Source organism: Pleuronectes platessa, chromosome 19, assembly GCF_947347685.1.
Source record: "Pleuronectes platessa chromosome 19, fPlePla1.1, whole genome shotgun sequence".
Classification (NCBI taxonomy): domain Eukaryota; kingdom Metazoa; phylum Chordata; class Actinopteri; order Pleuronectiformes; family Pleuronectidae; genus Pleuronectes; species Pleuronectes platessa.
This window is the reverse complement of record NC_070644.1, coordinates 14,624,627-14,651,566: the sequence shown is the minus strand read 5'-3', so window position 1 is coordinate 14,651,566 and position 26,940 is coordinate 14,624,627. Positions and strand designations below refer to the sequence as shown.

At 42.7% G+C, this 26,940-nt stretch overlaps 2 protein-coding genes across 2 annotated transcripts in view; both read left to right on the top strand.

Moving 5' to 3' along the window:
* The first annotated feature begins 4 nt into the window (after positions 1-4).
* rbm18 (RNA binding motif protein 18) lies at positions 5-12,267 on the top strand. Its single transcript, XM_053411222.1, has 6 exons — positions 5-375; positions 1,239-1,352; positions 5,019-5,145; positions 5,972-6,052; positions 9,354-9,454; positions 11,319-12,267. Exons 2-6 carry the CDS (start codon positions 1,246-1,248, stop codon positions 11,500-11,502), a joined length of 600 nt encoding a protein of 199 aa, XP_053267197.1. The 5' UTR covers positions 5-375; positions 1,239-1,245; the 3' UTR covers positions 11,503-12,267.
* Positions 12,268-14,221: 1,954 nt separating this feature from the next.
* lhx6a (LIM homeobox 6a) overlaps positions 14,222-26,940 on the top strand; it is a 13,383-nt gene continuing 664 nt past the window's right edge. Inside the window, exons 1-9 of the mRNA XM_053411220.1 lie at positions 14,222-14,299; positions 15,243-15,314; positions 15,508-15,690; positions 17,657-17,778; positions 24,886-25,106; positions 25,497-25,597; positions 25,700-25,795; positions 26,070-26,244; positions 26,390-26,940. The exon at positions 26,390-26,940 is cut by the window's right edge and continues 664 nt beyond it. Coding sequence (XP_053267195.1) covers positions 14,222-14,299; positions 15,243-15,314; positions 15,508-15,690; positions 17,657-17,778; positions 24,886-25,106; positions 25,497-25,597; positions 25,700-25,795; positions 26,070-26,244; positions 26,390-26,469 — 1,128 coding nt within the window. The 3' untranslated portion in view covers positions 26,470-26,940. The remainder of the gene's footprint in view (positions 14,300-15,242; positions 15,315-15,507; positions 15,691-17,656; positions 17,779-24,885; positions 25,107-25,496; positions 25,598-25,699; positions 25,796-26,069; positions 26,245-26,389) is intronic.

The window sequence follows — 26,940 nt, the reverse complement described above, 5'->3', positions numbered from 1 at the left end:
TGGGCCTGATACACTACACGGGTACGCCGAAGGAGCGGGGTTTGACTCTAAGGCCGGGTGCCACAACGCCCGGAGACACTCAGCGATGAGAGACGGTGTTGGTGTGAACAAACCGAGCGCTCTCCCCGAACGCCGCATCCACCTGAACACAGCGTGTCATCACCCCGCGCCTTTGTTGTCAGACTGCGACCGTCCATCGGCCCCGGCTAGCATCACCGACCCGCTCTGCAGGAGCAGCATAGAGACGAAGAACACGCTCAGAATGATCCGTGTTACGTGTCTACGCAGCTGAATCCTCCCAGGGACAGTGGGGTCAGAGGCGGGTCGAGCTGAAGCAACCAGCCGCTGTTTGAGGAAGGGAGACAGAACGAGGAGGTGAGCTAATGCTAGCCCGCTACCTGCTAGCTAACACCGCTTCTCGTTTTAACCCGACTGTTAACTGTGTAGTGGGAAGGTTCACACGACCGTGGCTGAATGAGTTAAACTGTGGATGTTTGATGCACGTGGCGCTGTACACATCCGGGTTAACCAGTTAACGCTAATAAGTTAACCCGGTGTCAGCTAAGCTAACGTTAGCTAGCAGCAGGTCAAAATGAGAGAGCTTGGGGGGTGTGGAGGTTTTGTTGGAGCACAGAACAATAAAACTCACCCTTCATCACAACCTGACAGAGGCTGGGTATCTAAACCTGCTAATAAACCCAAAGGCAGTGTGTTTCCATCACATACAATCACTGATCTGCACATGTTTGTGTCCTTTTAACATACTGACATTTATTGACATTTATTCTTGTATTGAACTCAGATTGAGAAATTCCTTCTTCTATACTTCTATCTTTCAGATGATAGCACTGTCCACATGTTATTTAATTGACCAATCTATGCAGGTTTGACAGTTTGACCTTATCCCTTCAGTATAACAATGAGTCTATGTACAGTCTTAAGAGTTGAATGTCAATATGTGATTAAATATACAGCAGATCAGATTATTTCTGATCAGTTGTCTAAATATTTCACACGCCTTCTGATCAAAAATGTTATCCACGGCTCTCCGAAATATATAATATTGTTAATTTTTAAGATTATATTCTAATATTACAATTAACAGCTTACTTTTCTGCACAGCATTTGTCCTTCTTCATGTCTTTTGTCTAGCGCAGTGTTTAAAAAGCTACTTTAAATTTTTTCTTGAATTTATTCCAGTCTAATATCTCAGTCTATCTTTTCCCCGCCTTGCTCAGAGTCCACATGTCGTCGGCAGCAGAGACGGTGGAAAATGCCTCCATCATTTCAGAGAGTGTGTCCCATGATGGAAACCGCTTGTGGCTAGGCAACATCGATCCCAAAATCACAGAGTGAGTAAACCCACAGTTATTCAACAAGCTTCAGAAACGTGTTGAGTATTGGTTTCTAAAGAGTCTGTATGCCTCTGTTTACATTACAGCTTTAACAACTAGAGCAACAATACAATTTATTTTGACATACAATCTAATCATCCTATTTCAAGGCATTAAAAGTCAATGGAGTATAAATAGAAAATATATTTAGCCAAAAATCTTAACATTTCAACTCGGCAACTGAGTGAACAACAAAGTTAGTGTTTGATTTTAGCAGCAATAAGTGTTGGTTCTGAGGAGGCTGTTGCGTGGTCTACGATATGAACCTGAAGCAGTGCTTTTTAACTCGCCTGCCTCTGCCTCATAGAGAGGCAATGCATTGTGTGTGCACTTATATGATTGATTAACTGTGTGCATAGTATGTGTGTGCGTGTGTGTCGCAGTCTGAGACTGAGCAGACTGGGCTGGGTGTGTGAAAGAGAGGCAGCAAGCGTGGAGACCTGCTGTGCTAAGGAGCAGCCATCATTCCTCACTCACCTGCCCTGTTTACTCTCTCTGTGTCAGTCTGGTGTGTGTGTGTGTTGGTGTGTGTGCACGGACAAGCATGTTTAAGTACACAGGTGATGTTTGGGTGGCAGCTGGTGGAGGTGCAGGCTTCAACACACTGAGGTGTCTGTGTTCATTATTTGTGTGTCTTGCTTTACACAACATAATGTATACAAGTAGACATCCTGCAGTTGTTTGTGTGTGTGTGGGGGGGGGATTGGAGAACCCCTGTTCCGTATGATGCGATGGAGAGGAGGTCGTTTTTTTCTTTTCTTGGGGTGAGGGGTGTGCCTGTGGGGGCTGCTGGAGAATGTATGGGCAGCAGCTCTGGTGGGAGTCTAGACAGGCGTTTCCTTCCCCTTTCCCTGCTCTGCTCTACTTCTCCTTAAATAGCCCACCACGTTACAGTACAGAGGGAAAACAAGAGAAATGCCCGTGGCCCCTGATGCTGATTGGGAAGATTAATTAGCTCCTGGGTAGCATACGTAGTGCTCCCTCTGTTTGTCCCGGTGAGTCAGAGCAAAACTCTCAGTGCGGAGGGGGAATGTGGGAAATGCAAGGTGCTATGAGTGTGTGATGCCAAAACATCGGACGACACAGGTTGCTTTCAAGGTATTTAATGAATAGTGAAGATTTTACCAGGCAAGCACAAGAGACCTAATATCTTGGGCTACAAGTTGGTATCTGAGTCATCAATTAAGACTTAGATTTTATTAATTACGATGTTTTATTTCTTTGACATATTTCCAGTTATTTGAAAGAAAATGTGGTTAATTTGAATTTACAATACAGCGGTGCTTGACTTTCCCCTGTCTTTGCCCTTCTCACCGAGCAGAGAAACCACAGTTTTCTCCACATATTCATGTTTTTTGTTCTGTCGGTTGCTCGGAGAGGGAATTTCTCATAAGTGGTGATCCATCACCTTCTTCCTCTTTGTTCACCTTCTGGCCGTCATGCTACAAGTTGTTTTGTGTGTCTGGAAGTTGTCGTGCTTTTTAATAGAAGCCCTTGTAACCATCATCTTACTTACATAGAAATTACAGTTCGCAGCCTTGGCAGAAAGCAGTTCCTCTCCCCCCCATCACATCCAAATCCTTTCCTCCTCCTCTCTAATTTTGCCTCCCCTCTGACCTGCACATTTTTGGATCAAATCCTTCTCCCCTTTCCTTCCTTCCTCTTTTGTGGGTTCCTGAGCTCTTGTATCTCTTCTACCTGGCTCCTCACCTCCTCTCTTCTCTTGGCTTCTCATCCTCCTCCTCTTCCTCCACCTTTCACCTTGCCGCCAACATCCCCTCTCTGAACTTTACTCTTCCTCTCCCCCACCTTTCCCTCCCTTTCCTCGGCCCCTCTCCTCCTCTTCCTCCGGTGGTTTTTACAACCCCCAGGAGGAGCGGCCCATTGTGGTTCAGCTCACCAGCATCCAAAAATGTTCTTAGAGTGATCCCTCTAACATTAACCCATATGCACAGATATGCAGCATGTATTTATTTGAATATATAGCAATATTAAAACACTTGATATTGCTTGATATACAGAATTTAAGCTTTGTTGCATTTGGCTGACATGTCGTTTCCTGATCAGCATTGCAGAGGTTCAGCTATGGGCAAACTATTTGAGTAAGAGTGAAGCAAAGTCCTATACATAATAACTTTATTATAGTATAGTCTTTCCTGTTTAAATAAGCCTATAGTGCAGGAAGAGCCACCTTCACATGGGAGCCTTACAGGGTGTTGTCTGGGAAAAGCAGAAATTCTCCGTGGCCTAAAGCCCTCAAGGGAGTCGTAGAGGGGTGGAAGACATTAGGACAACCTGTAGCTTAAAGCCACACGTCAGCCTCAGTGACCCGCACTGAATCTTATTCACACACACACACACACACACACACACACACACACACACACACACACACACACATTCAGGTTTAAAAATAACAATAAACAATAAATGGTTGAATAATTGATTATTGTCCTGTCACCATTGTCCTTTTCTACGAAGCATTCATTCTTGGGCCTGGACACAAGGTTACAGCACTGAAACAAAGACACTGGAATATGTCATTAGATACATGTTTATATTATACAGTATATCTTTTTATATTCAATAAATGTATAAATTAGAGGAACATTCATATTGTGATACATGAGAAAATGTATTTCATCAAATTCTGCTAAAAGAGGAAATTAAATGTTTTTTTTCCTTTCTACTAATCTGTAGCTTCTTTTCAAGGATAACCAGGCGGCTCTCAGAGGTTAAGAACAACTAAGGAAGACACTGTATATGAGCTGTTAAATTATAATTATAATCAAGAAAACAAATCTGCAAAAAATGTGAATGATTTATCAATGAATCAAGATTTTTTTTTTTATACTAATCAATAATGTAAATGGTCCATAGCTGCAGCCCAACGACTATAAGAGATCTGAGACGACAATCTGAGGGGAAAAAGGCCCCAGAAAATCCTAAATTTTTAAATATTATAATTTAACTGTCTATTAGTGAAATGAAATAAGTACCTTCTGCTCATGTCTTGGAAACATGCAGACAGCACCTGTCTTTTACAGCCATATACAGAGGCAATGAATGCAGTTTATATGTGACCCTGAAGACATTTCTCAACATAATAATGTTTTATTTGTCCCCCATGGCAGCTCGTCGACAGCAACATGCACTTACACATTCACACATATCTTCTTGGTGACAGCATATCTGTGTTCATGTGTATTCCAACAGTCTCCGGCAGGTCCACGCAGTCAGTGGATGTTTGTGCGGAGCTCGGTGCCCAGGGGGGATTTTAGGCTTCCTCTGTTTTATTCCCTCATTGTCCTGCTACTGTATCCTCAGCATTGTCTCAATAAAAGATTTACTGTCAGTGGCTGCCACACCAGCTGGCCCGCTGCTAAAAAGGTGTCAGGGAGAGAAAGCTGTCGTTCTCGTTAGCCCCAGCTCATGCAGCCACAGAGTTCAGGCTGGTAAATCCAATGTGGGGTACAGGTCTATGCAGGCGACCTGTTCAAAGTGCAGGTTTTTAATCATAAAGGGCATGTTTTAATCATGTATGTTACAGTTGCAATAAATTCTCAAAAGCTAAACCTACATATTAGCCATGATTTGACTCTGTCCTCTCTTCTGTCTCGGCAGGTATCACCTTGTGAAGTTGCTGGAGAGGTTTGGGGAGGTGAAACAGTTTGACTTCCTGTTCCACAAGTCCGGGCCTTTAGAGGGACAGCCACGGGGCTACTGCTTTGTCAACTTCAGCACCAGAGAGGTACACACAAGATGAAGGGATTTGTATTTAATTAATTTTATAGATATTTGTGGAAACTAATCTTAGATGCACTAAATGTGAAACTTTCTGTTTAACTCAAGTGTCTATCCCCAATGTTTCTTTTAATAAAAACTACAGGCAACATGCGTCACAAATTGATAAAGTAAAATTCTTGTAAAAACAGATAAGATATTTTTGATTTCAATAAATTACTAAATCCACTACCTGTCAATCACAGGGATTAGTACCATAATGTACCGTGTCTACATTGATTTGTGTTACACAGACTCCGTAAGTTTTATTTGATCAAATCAAGTCTGAAGGCAAGACTGCGTTTCTTTGAGAACAGGAGTCAATAGTCGGCTCAGCCTCTCGGGGTTCAGCGGGCAGTATTTGTTTTGGACTGAGCTCAGGGATCATGATAAACATCTCGTTTCACAGCTACTATCTATCAGTGGGATATGACGCCCTCCCAAAAGGAATATACAGAGGAAGTGTGTGTTTATCTTACTCACTCACACACACTTAGAAACCCGCTGACACACACACACACAGATAGAAGTACTTCATAAAAATATAATTTAGCGTCAAGCCACTCGTTTGATCAGATAAACCTGCATTTACTCACACAGCTTCAGAAACCTACACAGTTGTTGTCGACGTGTATGAAGTGGCACTTCATCATCATATATTGTTGTTTTTGCCTTCTCTCTGTTGTGAGGACTAATGATTTAATGACTCCAGTGCATCATTCATCAATCATCCCGGCTGATGTTTAATCATAATTGCAAAAGATCTGATCTTCTGTTTCATGGTGTGCCTGCAGGAGGCAGAGCGGGCGATCCAGTGTTTAAATGGGAAGCTGGCTTTATCCAAGAAGCTGGTCGTGCGATGGGCGCATGCGCAGGTGAGGGTGAGTGTCAAACTCCTTTTCCACTTTACAACATTTAAAATGGTACACAACCTGATGGCTCAGTGAATTAATACATATAAAGTAGAGCCTGACTTGGAGGTTGGCTGATGAAATCGGCCGATATGAACCTTTCATAGACGAATCGTTATCAGCCGCAGCCTTATCAGAAAACTTTCCTTTTACACTATAATCAATCCAGAAAAGATTTCAGTTCATGTTAGAATTTTACACATAATAGGTTTATTTTTTTCAAATAAAATGTTATATATTTGGTTGTATTTGTGTTTTCTTTTTACTTAATTAATGATTATAAAGTTTGTTTTAATTGTAATATATGAAGCCTCAGTTACATTTCGTTGTCACAACCTTATTTTAATATATATTGGTATATCCATATCTATAGGTTAGCCTGGGGAAATGTGCAGCTGTGCATTCAAAGCATTGTATCATTGACTTTCAGATTTAAGAGATAAAAAAAAAAAGTGTAAATCTTAAAGAAATAAACAATAATTCTTGAGATGGACATTCTTGACTGGGACACCACTTGCACCTCTGGTATAATCTATTAAAAGCATCTGTCGGTTTTCATTTTCACATTAGTCCTCCAGTGGTCAGTGTATGGGGAGCAGTGGGATCCCAGCAAAGCTTATGTCTGTATCTTAACAATGGACAGCCTACTGGCAATGGGTGAAGGGATATCCTGTATAGAGACGAATCACGCCCTACACACACACACACACACACACACATATACACACACGCATACACACAAACACATAGTAGAGTGAGGTCAAGGTCAGCTCTAAGACAACACGCTGTCGGATAAATCTGCTCACACATTGATTGTGGCTGAGCTCGATTAACCTTTACAACCAAAAATAGAATCTCTGTGATAAACTGCGAATTTTAGAAGTTTTTATCCCAAAAGTTCCATTAACATTCACACACTCAAAGTAGTGTTAGGGCTTTGTGCATACAACTCTAAGAGTAGACAACTGTGTCTTAAAGTGATTGCTGGATACTCATGTGTTTTTGAAGCTGCAGAGTGAGGGAGAGAGTGAGAAGCAAGACGAGTGTGTTTTCAGTTTTTGGTTTGGCTGCAAAAGTTTTATTTTTAAATATTATACACTTTCTTTCATCCTTATTGGTTGAGATTAACTTTAAATGTTCAGTTATCCTGAAAGAGTTCAACATATCAGACTTTCTCCGTCAGTGGCATTTACTTGGGATTTTACTAACAGTTTGATATCGTTCTACTCAGTCATTGAACACACATCCTTTGAAAGTGGCATGTGTGATCTGGGGTTTGAGTCTAATCTTTATTTTACCAGTAAGAATTGAGCTGTTTTCCAGCAGTGGGACCAGCGTGACCTTTAAGTGATATCAGAGTTTTTTAAGTTCAGTTTTTATTCAGCCTCTCTGACACAGAAGTGACATGATGGGATAAGTGAGTCAGAAACTGTTTGTGCTGAAGTCGTCGACAGATTTCCGGACTTACATCTTGATTTTATTACATTGTATGGAAAGGGAGGAAATTATGTGGATGTATATTTTAGTATTGAAGTGTTTGGTCCAAGTCTTAACAAACATCTGTGGATTTCTAAATCGAATTTTGCAACTGTTTAACAATTGTGTCTTATTGTTTTATATTGACGAATTGAGCCATATTGTCTGTGAGTGTTTATTGAAAAGGAACAATGTACAGTAATTAACATGCATCCAACATGTAAATGAACCAGATTCAGCCATGCAGGTTTTGTTTTCATCACCAATCCCAGTCTGGTTGATGGTTAAAAAACTGAAATTATGTGTGTCACATTTAAAGATTCAATGATTAATGAATAAATTGATTACTATCAATCGACAAAAACTGTATTGCCAATAGTTCTGATATTAGCTAATAATTTGTCCTTTTTTAAGATAAAATTAAAAAATATTTAATAATATGTTAGAATATTTCCACCTTTTTTAAGTTAATTCAGAGATGAATCCTCAGTTTAATAAAAAATAAAAAAGTATTGTTATCTGCAGCCGTAGTTAAAGTATTTGCACATGAAATTAATTATAATCCGACTATAATTTAAAAAACCACATTGTAAGGAACCTGCTGTGTTAACATCCTTAACGTACACGTGGCTGTAATCAGCAATGTTACATGTTCAACACTTTAATCCAGCTCTGAGGTTTTTATAGTGTCGGCTACTGGGATGTTTTTGATGCATTCCAGCTCCAGGCCTTTAGAAATAGGTGGAAGGGAAGGGTCCTGGCTGGTGGAGCGGTCATTGTTTTCGACCTATTCTTGGCTTTACGTGTTCTTTATTTCTCGGTACTCATTGTAAGACCTCGCGTGTGCTTTTCGTGCATGTATGTAACTCCGGTGCCACGTCCAGCAGCCGGGACACTGTCAGATGATTTCCAAGCATCACATTCCTGCCCATGGCTGTGGGGGGGGATGTCTTTCATACTCATCATGTGACTCCTGTTTTTGTCTCTTTCTTTTTTTTTTCTCCACAGGTTTGACGAAGTCTGTGTTGGCTGGTGGAGATGTGTGGAAGGGGGTTTTGAGAAGGAATGAGTGCAGACGTTGGTGGTTGCTCCTCAGCTGCTCCCATGTTATCCTCCCTCATGCCTCTAGGGCGTGACCGTGAGCCGGACGCACACACGGCTCCCGTTTGGATTCTGTCTGGTCGACCAGACGCAAACAAAATCAATGCAGCAGTTTAGCAACGTTCATGTTTGCGGGAGGAAGCCGGAGTTGGCTCTGACGAGAACCGCTGTCAGTGTTTATCAGGAGGTCTGAGGCTCTCGACATATCTGGCCCACTTGGTTCCTTCTTACTCTCTGCCTGCTTCGCTCTCCCTCTGAGATCGTGTTGGTAGAGTCCTGGTCAGACTTAGCAGGAAGCGTCACTGCACTCTAAAGCTTTATGACAGTTTAGATCTGATTGAGACACAAGCCCCGGTACAGAAAACAAGAGGTGCCAACGTTTTTGTGTATTTAGCAGAAACAAAAATTCCAATCTTATCGGCCACAACTAAATCTGGGATGTAATTAGGATGTGGGCTGTAATCCACATCATCATCTATACACAATCTGCATTAGATACTCTCGGCCTGAACAGGACAGTCGTCCATCTTTTAGTCTCTCCCACTGACTGTCTGTCTCTGTGACTACCTACATGTCTCTTTCTCGCCTGTGAATTTATCCCTTTCGTTTGTGTCTCTACATCTGTGTCCATCACTCTTTGTGTTTTTTTGTTTTTGTTTCGTTTGGGCCATGTGTGTGTCATCCGCAGAGGTTTGAAGGTTTCCGTAACGACAAGACGATGCCTCCGAGCCTGGAGCCGTCGTCGAGCGGCGCCGGAGAGGACGGAGCCTTAACAGCCAATCACCTCAGGTTGGTACAGAACACACAACACCGCCTCACTCCTCTTTAAAAGTACATCCCCACTTAAATGTTTGAATGTGAAATCACTGTTATAGTAGATAAACCAGCCTCCAGAGTGGATGAACCCGAAAATGACAGGAAGACTGAACCTTTCGAAAGAGATTATGTGACACGGTTAGAAGCTGTCTGGCAGTAAACTTAAGGAATAAATGATTTGACTCTCCTTTTCCTAAATGTCATTTCAACCAATTGCATGAGACAGAAGTTACTAAGCTAAGTGTGTGTTGGACGATCGAACAGCATCTGAAACAACATTCCTCTGGCAATTTCTGTAACTCTCGGAAACTGGCGTTGTTACATTCAGATTCACGTCATGCAGCGGGAATACGAGTTTGAACGAGTGAGACGCTGAAGCTCTTTCAATTTCCACACAATACCTTCCCTCACTTTCATGAGTGCGACGCCATAAACGCCTTCAAGGAAACATTGTCCAAAAGTGCTTAGCGTTACGTCCCTAGCTATAAACACCTCCAAGATATAATATGTAACTTTTCTTCTTCAAAATGTTTATAAACAACCAAACTTTTGTTATCTGTTTTCTTGACTTGTTTAATTGCTAAATTTAACATGTTTCCATCAATTTTCAAACCCAGAGAAATCCCAAACTTTACTTAAGGTGACAGGACGTGGAATTCTGGTCGCTTTTTAATCGCATTCTTCTCTTTACTCGGTCATTGCTGCAACACGGCTAGCTAGTTAGCCAGTTAGCTAGTCGACTGTGTTTACCTTCCACTGTTTGTATTGCTCGCTCGTAATGGATCACAATTATTCATTTCTCTTTGCTGCATAACGTTAATAGAACATTAATTTGCACCTGAGTGGCATCAGGGACATTTTCAACTCCCACGCTGCTTCGTGACGTCATTAAACTCGGCTCTCTTGTTATTGTTTTGATAGAGAGCCCCCTAGTGGCCGAAGCTACACATCGCACGATTAACCTGTAGATGTGTTTTCTGATTGGCACAAACACCTTTTCGAACATACTTGCCTCCTTCATCAACCTGCGTCGCTCGTCTACCTCCACACATCCTCCTCTGTGCTCCAGCTCGGCCCCTGGAGCGATCACAGCGGAGCCCTGAGTGCTCGCTGCGTTTCGCCACAAACCTCAGTTCAAGTTGAGTTCATCTGGACTCACACTTTGGCTCCCAAAGCTTCTGGGTGGAAACGCTAAAGTTCTGTCAAAGTAAATTACAACGTGTTTCGTTGTTGTGGCTACACTTGCGACCTGACATCAGCATATGCACACACACACTCACACTCACACACACACACTGTAAGCACGCCAGTCACATCGAGCACTGTTAAGTCGGTAAAAGGCCTCTTGTGCTCGCGGTGTCAACTCTTGCCGAGACAATCCAGTGTGTGTAGCAGAGCGTGAGCCGGCGGTGCTTCTCAGGAAAGGTTGCACACTTTGATTCTAGTGTAAACTTCAAAATCACTCTCCACAGTGAACAGGGGAGAAAATATACACAGCCTCTTCCTGCTTTGTCCACCGATATCCCCTCTAGGTGTTCCCTCGCTCTTGCTCGTTCACTTGTTTCCTCGCTCACTCACCTGCACCGTAATCTTTCTCCCCACCTCCTCTCACTTGCTCCTTCAGCGACAGATTTTCTCTGAGTCTCTTTCTCGTTCCCCCCTTCTCCCCTCATTTCTCTCCATAATACCGAGAGCACTAATAACTCCTCTTCTTTCCCCCTTCAGCCGCGAGCCGAGAGACTGTCCATCACTCATTCCGTCTCTCACCCTCAAGTCCAACACTGGTATTTTCCTCACATCTCCTCTCTCTCTCTCCTTTTTCCTCTCCCCCCTCCAGCACGAGTGCTAAAATCCGCGCCATCGAGGCCAAGCTCCAGATGATGGATGAGAACCCAGAAGATGACTACGCCGGCCCGTCAGCCTACGTTCACAACAAACCGCCAGAGAGGAAACGATGGGAGCCCTACAATAAGTCCCACCACAACAACCAGAGCAGGCCCTTCCGCAAGTTCAGGAGATGACCCCATGCTCCGAGACAACCCCCTCCACCACCACCTCCACAGCTCAGCCCCCCCGCCTACACACAAACAGACTCTTTACAGTAGATATTACACAGACTTTATCTGGGAATAAAAGATTTTTGAAGTTGTTCCTTTCAGAACTTTCTCATGGAGAAGTACCTAAAGTGTTTTATTATTGGGGCCTAAGCACTCAGCACGGACCCTATTGGAACAGCTTTGATTATTATTATGATTATTTTGGTTACAGTACATAATTAGTTATCATTTAGTCTTCAATGATGCCCAGAGCCTGACTGCTGTACAGGTCGGATCCGTCACCACTCTCGTGCTTTCACTGTGTTACAGAGACTTACCACAGGTGCATCATCCAGCTGGGGTCTGCAGGCACTAAAGGAAAGAGAAATTATTATTATTATTCAATTCTGTTTTGTTTTTGTTTTTTACCTCCAGATAAAATTATTTAAATGAGAGGTCCTCACTTTTCAGTGTTTGTCTTGATTCAAGACTTCAAACCAGGAGAAAGCAAATAGGATTTATAACGGGTTTGTATTAATGGAGTTTAAATGAGAAGCCACTCAGCGACAATTAGTGTAAAAAGCCGTTTTTTTCGTGTAAAGTGTCGAGTTTTTCCCCGAATCATTTGCTCTTTTTTTTTTTTCTTGAATCCAATTTTTCTGAGACTGCAGACCAATAATTTTTACAAACGTTATGTGGCATGGAGATTGTTTTAATTTTCATTTGCAATTAAAAGGTAATTGAATATCATCCGCAGCGTGTGGTTTCATGACATTCTATAGGTTGTACACAAGATAATTGATTAATCCTGGTTATTTTAAACACTGATTATGTTTTAAGACCCATTTCCTTCTTTTTTCAATTGGAATATTAAATATTTTATTAATTTGTGCTTCCCCAAGAAAGATTTGAATCAATAATCTCAATCCTTTTTATGCTGACTGAATGTGGGTTTAATCTTGTTTTGTGTGTTGTTCTACTGGAGCAGAGGGATGTTTGTGATGTGATCAGAATTGTGTGACCTGCAGTGTGAGGCTGTACAAAAAAAATCCTTTGCAGGGCAAAAATATATTTTAACTAATAATATTTAACTTGCATCTTAATATGAAAGATAAATAACCTCGCAGCAGAGAGACGGATCGATAACAAGATGACAGAACGTTATTTCACGTGCGCTGGAGAAACCAAATCCTACCTCTTGACATCACCCACTCGTTTCCTGTTCTGATTTCTTTGTTGATGTAAATTCACCAGATCGCAGGATATGTCTGATGTTCGTCAGATCATCTGAACGGTTCCTTTGTGCCGTGTGTGCGCATTTATCTGTTTTCAAAATAAAGGCCCAGTTCGTTCAAATATGTCACAGTCGTTTCTCCGGCGGAATAATGTATTGTTTTAGGTTTTGGTGTCTGAACTATAGATTGACAGATAATTGGGGAATCGGAACAATGATGAAACATCGATCTAAACCGGTTTGTGGCCTCGTGCATATCCTGTAATTATCTTGCTTATCCATTGTTAAATAACTCCATTTTATTTCGTCATTGTAGATTTTAATGTGCTCCAATTTGTAATAATTGTTGCATGGGTTATTGTGTAGCTATCTGTTTTTTTTCTGTCCTTCATTACCTAAATATGCTTCTCCTTATTGTGTGTTTGCAGAATTTATTTCTTTAGGATAAAATAACCTATATTTAGTTTGAAAAAAACATTGAATTGAAATCACAAATGGGGTTTTAAATACATGCGAGCAATGATTACACCATAACAAATCTATATATTGGAATTTAAACAAATACATTAAATTTAAATTATTTAATTTATTTTAAAGCAATTCGTTTTTCTTTCCCATGAATTAACTTGCGAACTTTTAATATAAAATCTGCTCTGTTTAATATTTAAAAAAAGCTCCGTTTATATGTGCGTTCATTATTGCGTTATGCAGTCAGCAGCAGTTATATATTTCCAGTAGCAAATAAATGGCAATCATATAACTAAATATATATTTTTCCCTCCTGGCAGCCGCTGTTAAATCCTGAGATATCAAACATCCACCCGCAGAGTTTGAGTGTGAGTAAAGTTTCTGTCATAACTGTTCCAAACTGTGTCCACCCTTCTCACGCATACGAAGCCCTGTCCTCGCCCTCCCCCTTCTTTCAACTATAAGGCACTGACTTCCAGCACAGCTCCGCACAGACAGACCCGGTTCTCCTTCTGTCGCGCTCTCGTCGTCTTCGCAGTCTCTCCCTCCTCTGCACCTATGAAAGCCTCGGGAGTAAAAGCTGCCAGCCCTTCAATTTGATCCACTTCCTGTAGTCAGAGACTCCTTCCCAAAAGTGGAGAGGAGAGAGAGAGAGAGAAAGAGAGAGAGAGGGGGAGACCAGGGGAGAGGAAAAAATCTTTCTGGTCTAAATAAGGCTCTCTGAGGAGCAGCAAGCAACTCCACGTCTCTACAAAACTTCTGTGTTGTGTGTGTGCGCGGCGGTCCGAGCATTGCGCACAGCTCAGCAGTGTTTCACGTAGAGAAAAGCATTTTTTGTTTTAGTTTTTCGTGTTAAACACCAAAAACGAGCGCCTCAGTCCCACCAGAATTCATGCACGGTACGGATGGTACGAGCTTTGACGCCCAGCATCGCCGACTCGTCCCCTGATTCCACGCACCGAGTTTGGAGACACTGCACGGCGGCGTCACTCCAGGGGGTTCATGTACTGGAAAAATGAAGTTTTGTCCCCTCTCTCAGAGGGAAATAAGATTCTGTCCGACGGAATTCCCACGAAACAGGTACCGACACTTTGGACACATACGTTTTTGCAAGCTGCATCCCCGTGCGTAAAATGGCTCAAATTGGAGAGCTTTTACGCACCGTTTCGGCCTTAATGTAAAGTTAGAGCCGAGTGAGGTTTATTTGTGGGTGTGACATGGTGATTTGAGTGTAACGCTGCAATAAGTAGCCTCGGTGAGAAATCATTTCGATTCACCAAACTGTTTGTCTTCTCCCCTGCAGCTGATTCCACGCACCTCTTCGTGGTTGCGACTTTTTAGTTTTGTCTCTTCTGTGATGTCGCAAGATTCACCGCTTGTCTGTATGAGAGTGTGTGTGTTTGTGTGTGTGTGTGTGTGTGTGTGTCTGAGCTGCGATCAGCTGCACGCGCCAGCAGCCGTGAGAAGGCACGCGCCTCTCTCTCTTTCTCTCACACCGGTATGAATAGCGTGATTTGCGGTCCGCGCGAGCCTCTCGAACGCTGCCAATTGCGCCCGAGAAAGAATTAGATTTTAATTACAGCCATTAAAAATCAAATTTGCAATTCTTTGGGTGACCCGTTGCCTGTTTCTGATTGACAGATGAAATTGACACTCCGGGTCCCTCTTATCCACAAGCTATTTGTAATTACAGGTAGCCCCCCCACCACCGCCACACACACACCCCTAACACCCCATCCACTCTCGTGTCCTGGATTGTGAAGGAAATACTATTATTCTGAGAGGCATGGGTTAAGGGCTGCAGGGAACAAAATCAATCCAAATTGAAATAGCTTCATTAAATTGTGCCTTTTGTGGCGGGGGCCCCTTTTAGCAGGTTTTAACCGGGGTGTATTGTCAGGACGACTTTATATAGGAGCAGCCGTGAAGGGCTTGTCTGCAAATGTCTCCTGGGGGTCTCTCAGCTGAAGATGAGACGGGAGATGTGATGAAGACTGACCGTGTGCTGCACGTTGTGTTGTAGGTGATCTCTATCGAGCACCAGAGTACACCGGGAGCCTCGCGCTGCAGTGTGGAGTCCAAACACGCGACAATGGTGAGAGCTTTATGTCTGTTTGTGATGTGAAATACCTTCAGTGCGCCTTTTTACGCACAGTTTGGCCCGTGCGCAGTCGTGGCGTCTGTAGCTAGGATTCCATGCAAATGTACACATTTTAATGTGTGGACTGTGATGAAAATGGCGACATCCCCACGGTGTGTTACTGAGCTGTGCTGATTCCCTCTTGCAGTCTCAATCGGACGCAGAATCGCAGCGGTCCAACATGGAGCGGGAGGACACGCGCTCGTCCCCTAGCACCCCGTCCAGCCCCTCCGTGTGCTCGCCGATCTCCACCGCCAGCTCCGTGCCGTCCACCGGGAAGAACGTGTGCGCCAGCTGCGGTCAGGAGATCGTGGACAGATATCTGCTGAAGGTGAGAGGCCGAGACGAACCTTAAACTCAAACAGAATCAAACCACACGATGTTTGATTCTATTTGTTTTACATTGGCACAAACAGGCAGTTAACATGTTGTGGAGCAGGAGCCAGTGGAGCAGGGTTTGGAGAGGCCTGCTGAGATTTGTGCGCTGATGAAGGAACAGAAAGCTCAACTAGAGGGTTTCTTACTGTTGGATTAAGAGAATAAATAAACTTTTGGCACAAAGCAAACTTCAAATTCTCTTTAATAACAGAACTACTTTCTTTCCATACTTATTAATGCAGAATATTACTAACCGAGCCTTCATATATATCTCTTAATTCAGTGGAAATTAGAGATATTATAATTATTTTCTAGCTGCAACAGGAACAAAAACAAACCATGTAACCAGCTGGGTCCTTGTTTCTAAATGTGACTGATGTTATCTCCAGTGTTTAACAGTGGGAAACTCACTCACAGCTACAGAAGGTCTTCACGAGCCCGCAGACACAACATGGATGTTTTGGTTTTTACTGTTTTACCGTCTCACTGGTTCATGGGCCCTGACGCGTGCCCTCGCGTGTGTCCGACCTCTACTCGCGCTCCAGTGTGCGTGTATTTGTCAGGAAGTGAGAAGATCTGAGTCTGTTTGGTTCTCAATCTCAGAGGCAATAAAAACGCCGAAAACTGTTAGTTTATTCAAATAATTTATTTTAGGAAGATATAAAAAATTGTCTAGATAAATCAAATAAAAAAACAAACTAAAAACATAATCATTTTAAATTAGAGTTCATTATGTTGTGGTTTCGAGGTCCTGTCATGATTGCATATCAGCTTTAATTCTACGATTCAATTTCTTTATACAATCGAAAATACTATGACATTATTTTGGTTATTAATTTGCAAATTACGAATAAATAAATAAACTGGTAAAATAATGATGTGTAATCTTGCATAATGTGATAAAATCTCTTGGATGCAGGATTTATTTATTCAAGCTAATTTTCTTTCTTTGTTGATTAACCCTGTTTTTCGGCCTGGAAATCTCACAAACAGATGCTGTAAACGAATGTATGCACAAGTGAAATAATATAAGTGTTATAAAATATAATTGTTATAATAAGTGTTCGAAAGAATATGTTTTAAATATTTTAAACCAAAGTTGCATTAATTCTCAGGCAGCTCACTGAGCAGAATAATAGTCACAAGACTCAAGACAAATTTTTTTATTCTAAAATTATTTTTACATGTTTACACTATCCCAGGCATTTTTTTTTTTATAGATTATTCTAAATGGTAACATTTGTGATCTCTAGGCAATCATTTATTTTTTGCATGAATTTTCATGTTGGCTACAACAATATGACTTTTCTGTAAAACTGCATTAGATAATTCCATCAGTCATTTTCACGGATGGTCACTTTTTTTTCACGTCTGATAACTATCCCTATTACTTCCTTTATTGCAAACATAATTGTGAAAATATTGCAACCAAAGAACGTCGTTGAGTCCTGAGGAAAATCCTTTGGCTGCGGATTGACATAACATCAATATTAATCTACTGCAAAAATAACCACGGTAATCTTGGGGAGTTAATAAAATGTGGAATATGATATAAACACATCTAGAGAAAAAAGACAGATCCAGTTTAGATATTACAAAAGACGTGCTTTGCATAAAATATCTCTCTGAACCAGTCCCTAATAGTGAATATTAAAACAAAACCGTCGGACAAACATGAGAGAATCATACATTTGAATTACATATTATTATAATCCTGTTATTGAGCATCACTGTAAAATATGTTTATTTATGTTATAGTTGTAATATTATATAACTAGGAAAAAACATTTTGGGGGACTCCTCTGAAATTCGTTCTGTCACTTTCTACTGTCCTCATTGCAGCGATTTATCGTATGTGTCTGTGTGTGTGTCTGTGTGTGTCTGTGTGTGTGTGTTTTTGCGCGTGTGTCCCCGTGCAGGTGAACAACCTGATCTGGCACGTGCGCTGTCTGGAGTGCTCAGTGTGCAGGACGTCTCTGCGACAGCACAGCAGCTGCTACATCAAGAACAAAGAGATCTTCTGTAAAATGGATTATTTCAGGTAGGGTAAGTTTGTGACTCGTGTTTTCAAAATAATACCACTCTGACACGCGCGCACACACGTACACACACATGCATCACACACACAGACACACGCACACACAGGGGGATGTGGGTTGCTTCATGTGTCCTTGTAAAGACCTTTTCAAAAACTGAAAATCTGTGACAAAACAAAAGTCTTTACCTACAACGAACAGCTGAAAGATCCGCAGCCTTGTTATGGCTATGGCCAACACACACACAGACACACACACACACAGACACACACACACAGAGAGAGAGAGAGAGAGAGAGAGAGAGAGAGAGAGAGAGAGAGAGAGAGAGAGAAAGAGAGAGAGAGAGGGGTGTATTTCGGGGAGAGAGAGAGGCAAATTACTTTAGACAGATCAAAATGTAATTTCGTAATCGTCGGATTCATACTTCATATTTTAAGCAGCGTAATGATATAAATAAGAATATTAATTCAGATTATTTAACTTGAAAAAAAAATGTTTAACTCACACCCACGTCACAAAACAAAACAACAGGAATGATCTGAGATGCTGTGAGTGCGTTTCTGTCTCAGTTCATTCACATAGAAACAAAATGTTAGAAGTGAAACGAAAACTCGTGCAACACAGTGAGAAATACTCTGTTCTAATCTACATTATGGACACATCTAATTAATACACAACAGGCCATATATATTTACACGCATAGCCTATACAGTATATATTACAAAAGGCCACATCCATAATAATAATCTTCAGAGAATCTAACAAATCTAAATCCAGCAAAGCAAAGATTAATTCGCTCGTCATAGCTGCTCACTATATTATCTCATATGTATTTACTACAGGAACATACAGGCTGCTGGGAAAATATCTATTAAACATATACTCTTGATGTTTTTATACGTTTGGTCCAACGCATCTTTTTTCATGGAAGCTATAGGGGCAGAAAAAGAAGAGAGTGATACAGACACTAAATAAATACACACACTTGGTGAAGAGTGTAGAAGGAAATGTTGCTGGTTTATCATCATGGAAATGTGCATGTTTGTGTGTCTCTCTGTGTGTGTGTGTAGAGAGAGAGAGACTCTGTTTTAAGCACGTATTTACCATCATTTACCTGCAGCAGAGAAGGAATATGTCTCGATTGACCTGAGTCTTTGTAGATTTTATATTTTCCGATTTTGATTCATGCAATCGTGTGGATTCAGGTTCTGTGCCTCTGAATCTGAAAAGTGCACGACTGATGTGAAAATGTGCATTAATGTGTGTGTGTGTTATCTGAGGTTAAATGGGGTTCACACACCATCGCAATTCTGTTCAGTAGCCTGGAGCTGGTGTGTATGGACACACATGCATGTTGGTGCTTATCAGAGTGTGTGTGTGTGTGTGCGTGTGTGTATGTGTGTGTGTGTATGTGTGTGTGTGTGTATATACTCTGAACTGTGTGCAAGCTTTGGTGTTTTTCTGATCAAAACATGACACCAGACCAACACTCTGAGGTTTATAATCACCAGCAATTAGTCGCCCCCCACCCCAGACCCCTCAGGCCTCCAGATCAGCAATTAGATTGCCCCCGAGTGCCTGGTCAGCTTGATCCTGATCTGAATGCGACTCCTGTACACACACACACACCCACACACACACACACACACACACACACACACACACAAATGTGAACATTTACATACATATATTAGCAAGAATATTACACATTACCTCCTTTTACAGCTCAAAACAAACACACACACACACTGAGATCTCTGTTTATTTATGCTTGTCCAGTAGCTGCCAATCATTCTCGCTCATTTTTCTCCTCTCCAACTTTGGATTTTTTCCTCGGCCACATCATAATAATATTTTACCTGATTCATATCCATTTAAAAGCTCTTTTATCGTTTACCCGTCACACAGCTGGACTCTGCTTTCTGAACCGTGAGCCATGATTAAACACACACTTTAAATATGTCAGGGATTTAGCTCTCCAGAAAGAGTAATGCAGCCGTCAGTCACATGTTATATTCTCTCCAGGAAGGGACGTGAAGTACAGTCATTTAGATTCAGAGCATGTCTGAATGTGGAAGCATTAAATGTTTTCACTGCACTTATGCTGACCCATTAGCATAAGGATCTGAATTTCACCATGAATATATTCTATATTAAAGACACTGAAGATTAATCAGAGTCTTTTAGAGCAGAATCTGTTTGATAAAGGTTTTACAATATTAAATTATAATAATTTACAAAAAGCCATCAACAGTTATAGCTGGTGAGCCACGGTTAGCCTTATAGCTAAAGCTTATTTTCCTGTAATTGTACAATCAGTTCTAATAATCCTCAATGTTCACATAAATAAGACAGCACTTTAAACATAATGGTAAATAAAGATAAAACAGTACCACTCCGAAAACTACGTATTAAAATCTACAGATTAATGTCTTGATTTGTTCAAATGAGCAAGAAAGCGAATTTAGTTTGCAGACACTCAGAGAGTAAATAAATATTTTATATCTTTTATATCATTAACACAGCTCGACAAAGTCACCTTCAATCGTCTCATCCCTCCCTGTCTCTCTTCTCTTGCTGTGTAAAGCAGTGTAGTCGTGTCCTTAGTTGATTATTGTTAAATCCCTGATCAACGGTATGAAGTTGTTATTTATCAGTTTTCATCAACCTTTCAGTGGAACAACACTCTGCAGTGCACTGGGACTGTGACTCCGTGCAAAGTGATTCCACATTCGGTTTGACAGTCTGTATATTCTGCAGATCAAATAATTAAACATTTTTCATGTGCTGCATCCTCTGCTTGGTGTGGTTACAATATGTGAACAAAACTCCTCATTTGCATAACAATATTTGCCAGTTTTGATTGGATTTCGCTGGAATTCACTACGGAAAAATTAGAAATGTTTTTGTTTTTTTTAAACTCTTGCAGTAACAGTGGAGCCTCGCTGCGGGGCCGGGCGTCTGCACACTGGTTACTTCTGTAAATGTAAACTCTAATCTGGGTTTAGGCCAGATTCTAACGAGGCTAAACACCGGTGCGAGTCCAGATCCTCTGGGCCGCCTTCAAACCTCTGGAGATGTTTCCTCATCTGTGTCAGCCTCTCATCTGGCTTTGGACTGACAGCTGCTTTAATGGGGCGTAATAGCAGGAAATCAGAGTGGGTTTCCCTCCATATACCTGAGTGTGTGTGTGTGTGTGTGTGTGTGTGTGTGTGTGTGTGTGTGTGAGAGAGAGAGAGAGAGAGAGAGAGAGAGAGAGAGAAAGGGGGGTGTATTTCGGTATAGGGGTTGCAGGACAGAGCCCGCACTGTGCCTCTGGAGCCCATGTCAGGCCTCAGGGGCTGGCCGACACACACATACACACATGCTCACATGCACACACACACGCTAACCATTTCTTTATCAGCCTCCTCCCCTGAACACCCACCCCCTCGCCTCCCTTCAATCCCCCCCCCCCCCCCCCCCCCTCCCATGGCTCGCTCTCCGTAGAAACCTCATCCCTGTCCGTGAGCTGCAGGCCACACAGGAAGTTGCATGGCTGCACTAATCAGGGGCACCCTGGGATACCGACACTGTAACCAGAGTCCATGTATGCAGGGAACTTTGTGGGTGAGATGTGTGCACGTGTGCATGTGTACGGGCCTCTTTACTGAGTGTGTGTGTGTGTGTGTGCATTGTAGTGGTAATTATTCATCAGCCTACCACTGGTTAGCTGATTAGGTCTCCATAGCAACAAAGACTTGCAAAGAGAGGCAGAACGTTTTGTATTAAAAGCTGAATGAATAAAAATTATAATAAGACACATGTCCCGCAGTTCTACACATTTAAATAACGACTGAGCAGTTTCAGCAGTTATTCTACAGTGAAAAGAAGAATGGATATTAAAGAGAAAAGAAAAAACGCCTGTTACTCCATTTTTAACCAGCTCAAAGAACGGAGAGTAAAAATGTCAAGTCTTTCAGTCAGGGTTAATATTCCAAATCCTGATAATATGTTGAATCTGTGAAAAGAAGTTGTCTGCGCGGTGTTAAGCTCGCGTTCCCCCCCCCCATCTTAGATTTCCAGACTGCAGGCCCAACGTGAACCTCGCGCCCTGAAACCGCACAGTCGAGCAGGAACTCTCCCGGGACAAATCTAATAGAGATTAGTGTATTCTCACAGCACATCAGGAATAATCCAAAAAACATGTACCTCCTCAAGCCCCTCTTTCAGCAGCAGGTGAATTATTCTGAAAAAAAAAGACACAACCAGTAAAGATTAGACCAAAGAAGGGGAGCAAATGGGAGAGGACTGGGGTAAAAGAGGGTTTTTGCGGTGTGGGATTTTCCCTCTCGTGAGTGATATAGGGGCCGTGGGGATTGACGTTGCTCCAAAATAAACACCAGGTTTTTTGGTACAAAGACAAAAGGAGATAAAAAAATGAGACATAGAAAGACAGAGGGAGAGGTTGGAGGAGATGAAGATGGAGGAAGAGGTTAAAACGAGGGATGATTTGCAGCTTTTCTGGGTTCTGTCTCGGAGCATGAAACTGACAAGCTGTCGCGCCGGATTAGCCGCAACGTTCCACAATGTTTTCCTCTTTGCTGTAGGAACAGGCCGGAATTCTCCATTACAATATGAACTGATACGTATGAGCTTGTACAGGAAGCCAGGGAGTCGATTGGTCTCCGGAGCGGCTTCATTGGGTTACAAGAGTTTTCTTTTTTTTGTTCGAGTTGTACGTCGCTGTGACGACAGATCTTTGCGGCGGGGAAATTTCATTTCAAGGTCACTGCGAAGACTTTTCTGTCTCGTGGCTCTGAGGCCAAACTGAATCTGATGATCTGCTTTCATGTGGACGTTGTTGCACTAATTCCAAATCAGATTAATCGAACCCTCTCAGGCAGATTTGAGGCAGATCCCCAAAACAGTGGGACCTATAAATATTCTCCACCATCCTACACGGAGACGCCACTTCTGGCCAACGAGCTCATGCACATAAGGGGGCGACTGGGCTTGTGGGATGTCAGGGCTATAGTGCGCTTTGATTTCAGATAGAGTGGAGCTGAGTGCACTGAGGAGCTGCCAAACCCACTCTCTTGGCAGCCCCCATGCTCTCCTGCAGCCCCGTCACCCGGCTCCCTCCCTGCCATCCACGCTCTTTACTCTGCTGCCCCCCCCCCCCCCAGCGGCACAGCTCTCTGCCTCTCGTCCCGATGCCCCCGGCCCTCGTCTCCCTCACGGCTTTCCACTGAGTTCAGCTCGTGTTTGTGTTGCTGGGAGTTATCTCTTTGGCTGTGTCCGAAAAGTACTAGTCCACTATACAGTGAGTTCGCCATTTTGAATTGACGTCCGGATGTTTCCCATAATGCATCATGAAAAACAGTGCACAATGATGGTCACTAAGGGATTGTGGGAATTTCCACCGGTCGATGTTGTTGTTGGAGTATAGTGTCCGAAGTGGGTGATTTCGGACACAGCCTATATCTCGGCTGAAATGTGGTCTTACATAGAATAAATAATTTCACGTATTTGTAAAAAATGTCAGAAATATCGAGGGATTCAATCTTGATTTCTGGCTCAGAGCGTGCTCATGAACATTTGAGGAACCTGAGCCAGTTGTAAACTCTAATGTTGGCTGCCCAGTTTGTCATAATGTTCCTGTTTATGCCCCTGGGCCTCAGTCTAACTCCTGAGGTAGCACTTTCTCTCCGGGAGCTTTCTAAAACCCGGCCTCCTTCACCAGAGCTGGCAGCAGCCGACACCAACAATGGGTCTTCGCCTGTAACCATACAGCGATTCACTAAACCCACAATGAGCTCACGAGGCTCAACGGAGGAGTTTGATCACATCAGATTTCTGGTACGATGTGTGAGTTGCATTGAGATATTTAGATATCAGTGTGTCTCTGTAGAAAAGATCTGGACTTTACTCATTTTTTAATAAATCCAATTAACAAAACAAAAAGCTGATGAAGTCGTCTGAGAGGACATAGAAAGTAGAAATCTGCAGTGTTGTCATTACGATGAACAAACACTGCAGTTGATTAATATGTCCACTGTCCTTAGACACCAACCGTGTATCAATCCAAAGCTAAAATAGTTTTAGCCAAAAATGTATATTTTTCTGTATTTATTATTTCTGAAACCATTTTGTGAAGCTTTATAACTTAAATAGATTAAAGGCCAAAGAAAAGGAGAAAAGTTTAAAATATTTTGAGAAGTGACCTTTTTTTATTTAGAACTTAAGGGTTATGTTTTAAGAATAAAAGGTTGTTCCACCTTAACTCTGAAAGGACACGAAAGTCAGTGCATTTAAATGTCTTCAGCCCTTTTGCTCTTTAATCCTTGAATTTGTCACATTCTCTCTTCAGTCACATTTAAAGCATTTCACGTATTTTTTAGTTTCCATCCGACTCTTTCCCTTGTGTCTGTAACTTTCTCCCAACTTATCTCACATCTTCAGCCCCTTGTGTGCCCCTCAGCTTCCCCACGACCCCCCCCCCCCCCCCCCCCCCACCCCCCCACCCAACCAGAACAGTAAGTCAGGTGGTTTAGGTTTATGCCGCCTGATCTCACTGTTGCTATCAGTTACAGCGGGGCCATCTAGAGTGATGTCATCCAAGTCTTTCTTCGTCTTCCGCTGTGTGTAAAACCACCCCTGCTTACGTGTGCTGGTTTGTTCCCTGGTGTGTGTGTGTGTGTGTGTGTGTTTGTGTGTGTGTGTGTGGGAGCATGTGTATATGTCAGGGTCCTCATGCATCAGCCAGGAAATTGCAGGTGTTGGTTTGTTTGCATTCAAGGCTCCGCTTGCAGCCGCAGTCAGGAGTCTTCTCTGAAGGCCACATCCTCCTCAGAGGTTTTCTCCCTCCAAGCCTCTCGAGTTCTGCCAAAAAACTCCAGGCTCGAAAACACTCATTTTAAAAGTTCAGCTTTCCCACAAATATTGTCAGAGAGAAGGACGCCTGTTCATGTTTAATTCTATGTGTGCACTGTCGTGGAAACGGCCCTGAGATAAGATTCTAAATAATCATCAACTGCTGCAGTTTTTCTCTCCCGAAATGTTGCTTTCCCTCCACTCATCATCCCTCGTTCTGCTTCTCTCTGCTGCCTCTCCTCTTCCCTCCCTCACAGTAGGTTTGGTACTAAGTGTGCCCGCTGTGGGCGGCAGATCTTCGCCAGCGACTGGGTGCGGCGCGCCAGGGGAAACGCATACCACTTGGCGTGTTTTGCGTGCTACTCGTGTAAGAGGCAGCTGTCCACGGGAGAGGAGTTTGGCTTGGTGGAGGACAAGGTCCTGTGCCGGATCCACTACGACACCATGGTGGAGAACCTCAAACGAGCGGCTGAGAGTGGTGAGTAGTGGTTCTGGGAACGAGTACAGCAATTCTTCTCGGTGGTCGTCCAGATGTTTGCTCAAAAGACTCCTCCCCCAAACAGGAATGAATCCAGACATAATCATTAAGTAATTGAATTCTATAATGTCTTATTTCTCACGTTAAGTAACGTGAATATTTATATTACTGTGCTGGGTCTGTTTATTCCCGATTTCTCAGTGGTTCTCATGAATTCCCACAGGAATAGTTGGTCAATGTTAGACTCTGTTTCCCAAAAGAAGCAACAAATATTGAAGTCCTCTGATGACACAACATCTCAGCGTTATAGATATGCTTTTTGTGGCTGCTCCACATTAACACACATCACCTGTGACTTGTATCTCACATGTCCGACATTGTGTTTTCCAGGCAACGGCATCACGTTAGAAGGAGCTGTCCCCACAGAACAAGACAGTCAACCCAAACCAGCCAAACGGGCACGGACATCCTTCACTGCAGAACAGCTTCAGGTCAGACACAATACAGAGACTAAAACAAATGTGTTTCTGATTCTATTTGCATCTTATTTAATTCGGCTTGATTTGATGCTGGTGTTTTGTCTCCACGTGCAGGTCATGCAGGCTCAGTTCGCCCAGGACAACAACCCAGACGCCCAGACGCTACAGAAGCTCGCCGACATGACCGGCCTGAGCAGGAGAGTGATACAGGTCAGTACACACACGTGCACACTCCTCTGGTGCTAATGAACGTCCACATGCTAAAGTTAGACTGGATCTTAATGTATTGCAATAGAATAATATAGCAGCAACAATGGATCAAATGAGTTAAGGCATGTAATAAAATATTAATATCATTACATTCTCACAGCTTTCCCTGTCATTTATGAACTTTACAAAAACATACCTTCAAAATAAAACAACTTTATTTTATGAAAAAAAAGTATATAGCTACATGATGTCTGGTTACATTGCGTCTTCATAGGTGTGGTTTCAAAACTGCAGAGCAAGACACAAAAAGCACACGCCCCAGCACGGTGGGGTTCCCCAAGGTCATCCCCAGTCCAGAATACCCTCGTCCCTGTCTGATGAGCTGCATTACTCCCCCTTCGGCAGTCCTGAGCGGGCGCGCATGGTGGCCCTCCATGGGTACATCGACAGTGAGTGGTGCTTTTGCCTTTTGTAATAAACAGAAAAATTATTTTACAATTTCAGCTCTTTATTTGTTGACTGTTTGTGTTTTCTAAGAGTAACTTTTCTTAATTTGGCCGTTCTTTAATCCTTTTGTTTGTGTTTTTCCTTCAGGTCATCCCTTCTCTGTCCTGACCTCTCAGAGCCTCTCTCACCAGGCCATGTCTCTGCCCCAGCTTCCCCTCAGCCGCTAGCACTCCACCGTGACCCTGCTGACCCCTGACCTCCAGACCCCAAGCCTCCATCTCGCCGTCAGCGTCCTCGGCCGACACTGACCCGGAGGTCAAGCTTTGGGAGAAAAGACAAATCTTACACACAGGAGCCCCGCCCACTCGGACACAGAAGAGGAAAGCTGAAAGCGTCTCCTTTATTTTGTCTCTCTGGGGGACAGGAATATCCCACCTGCAGCCAAACGTCTGACAAAGCGTTTGTCGTCAGCAGGAACTCACAGACTAAATGGTTTACGCCACCAAAAGGACCCATTTTGCTTCAAGTGTACAGCGTCCTCCACTCTGCTCCTCCACCCTCCGACTGGAAGGTGGAGGGAGTTTTTGAAAGGATGAGACTGATCAGGGACGCAGGACTGATGACTCTTAAACGAGAGTCAGAATATTGAAGAAAAACAAAGAGAAAGGGGAAATTTAAGGCGGAACTGTCATTGTGGC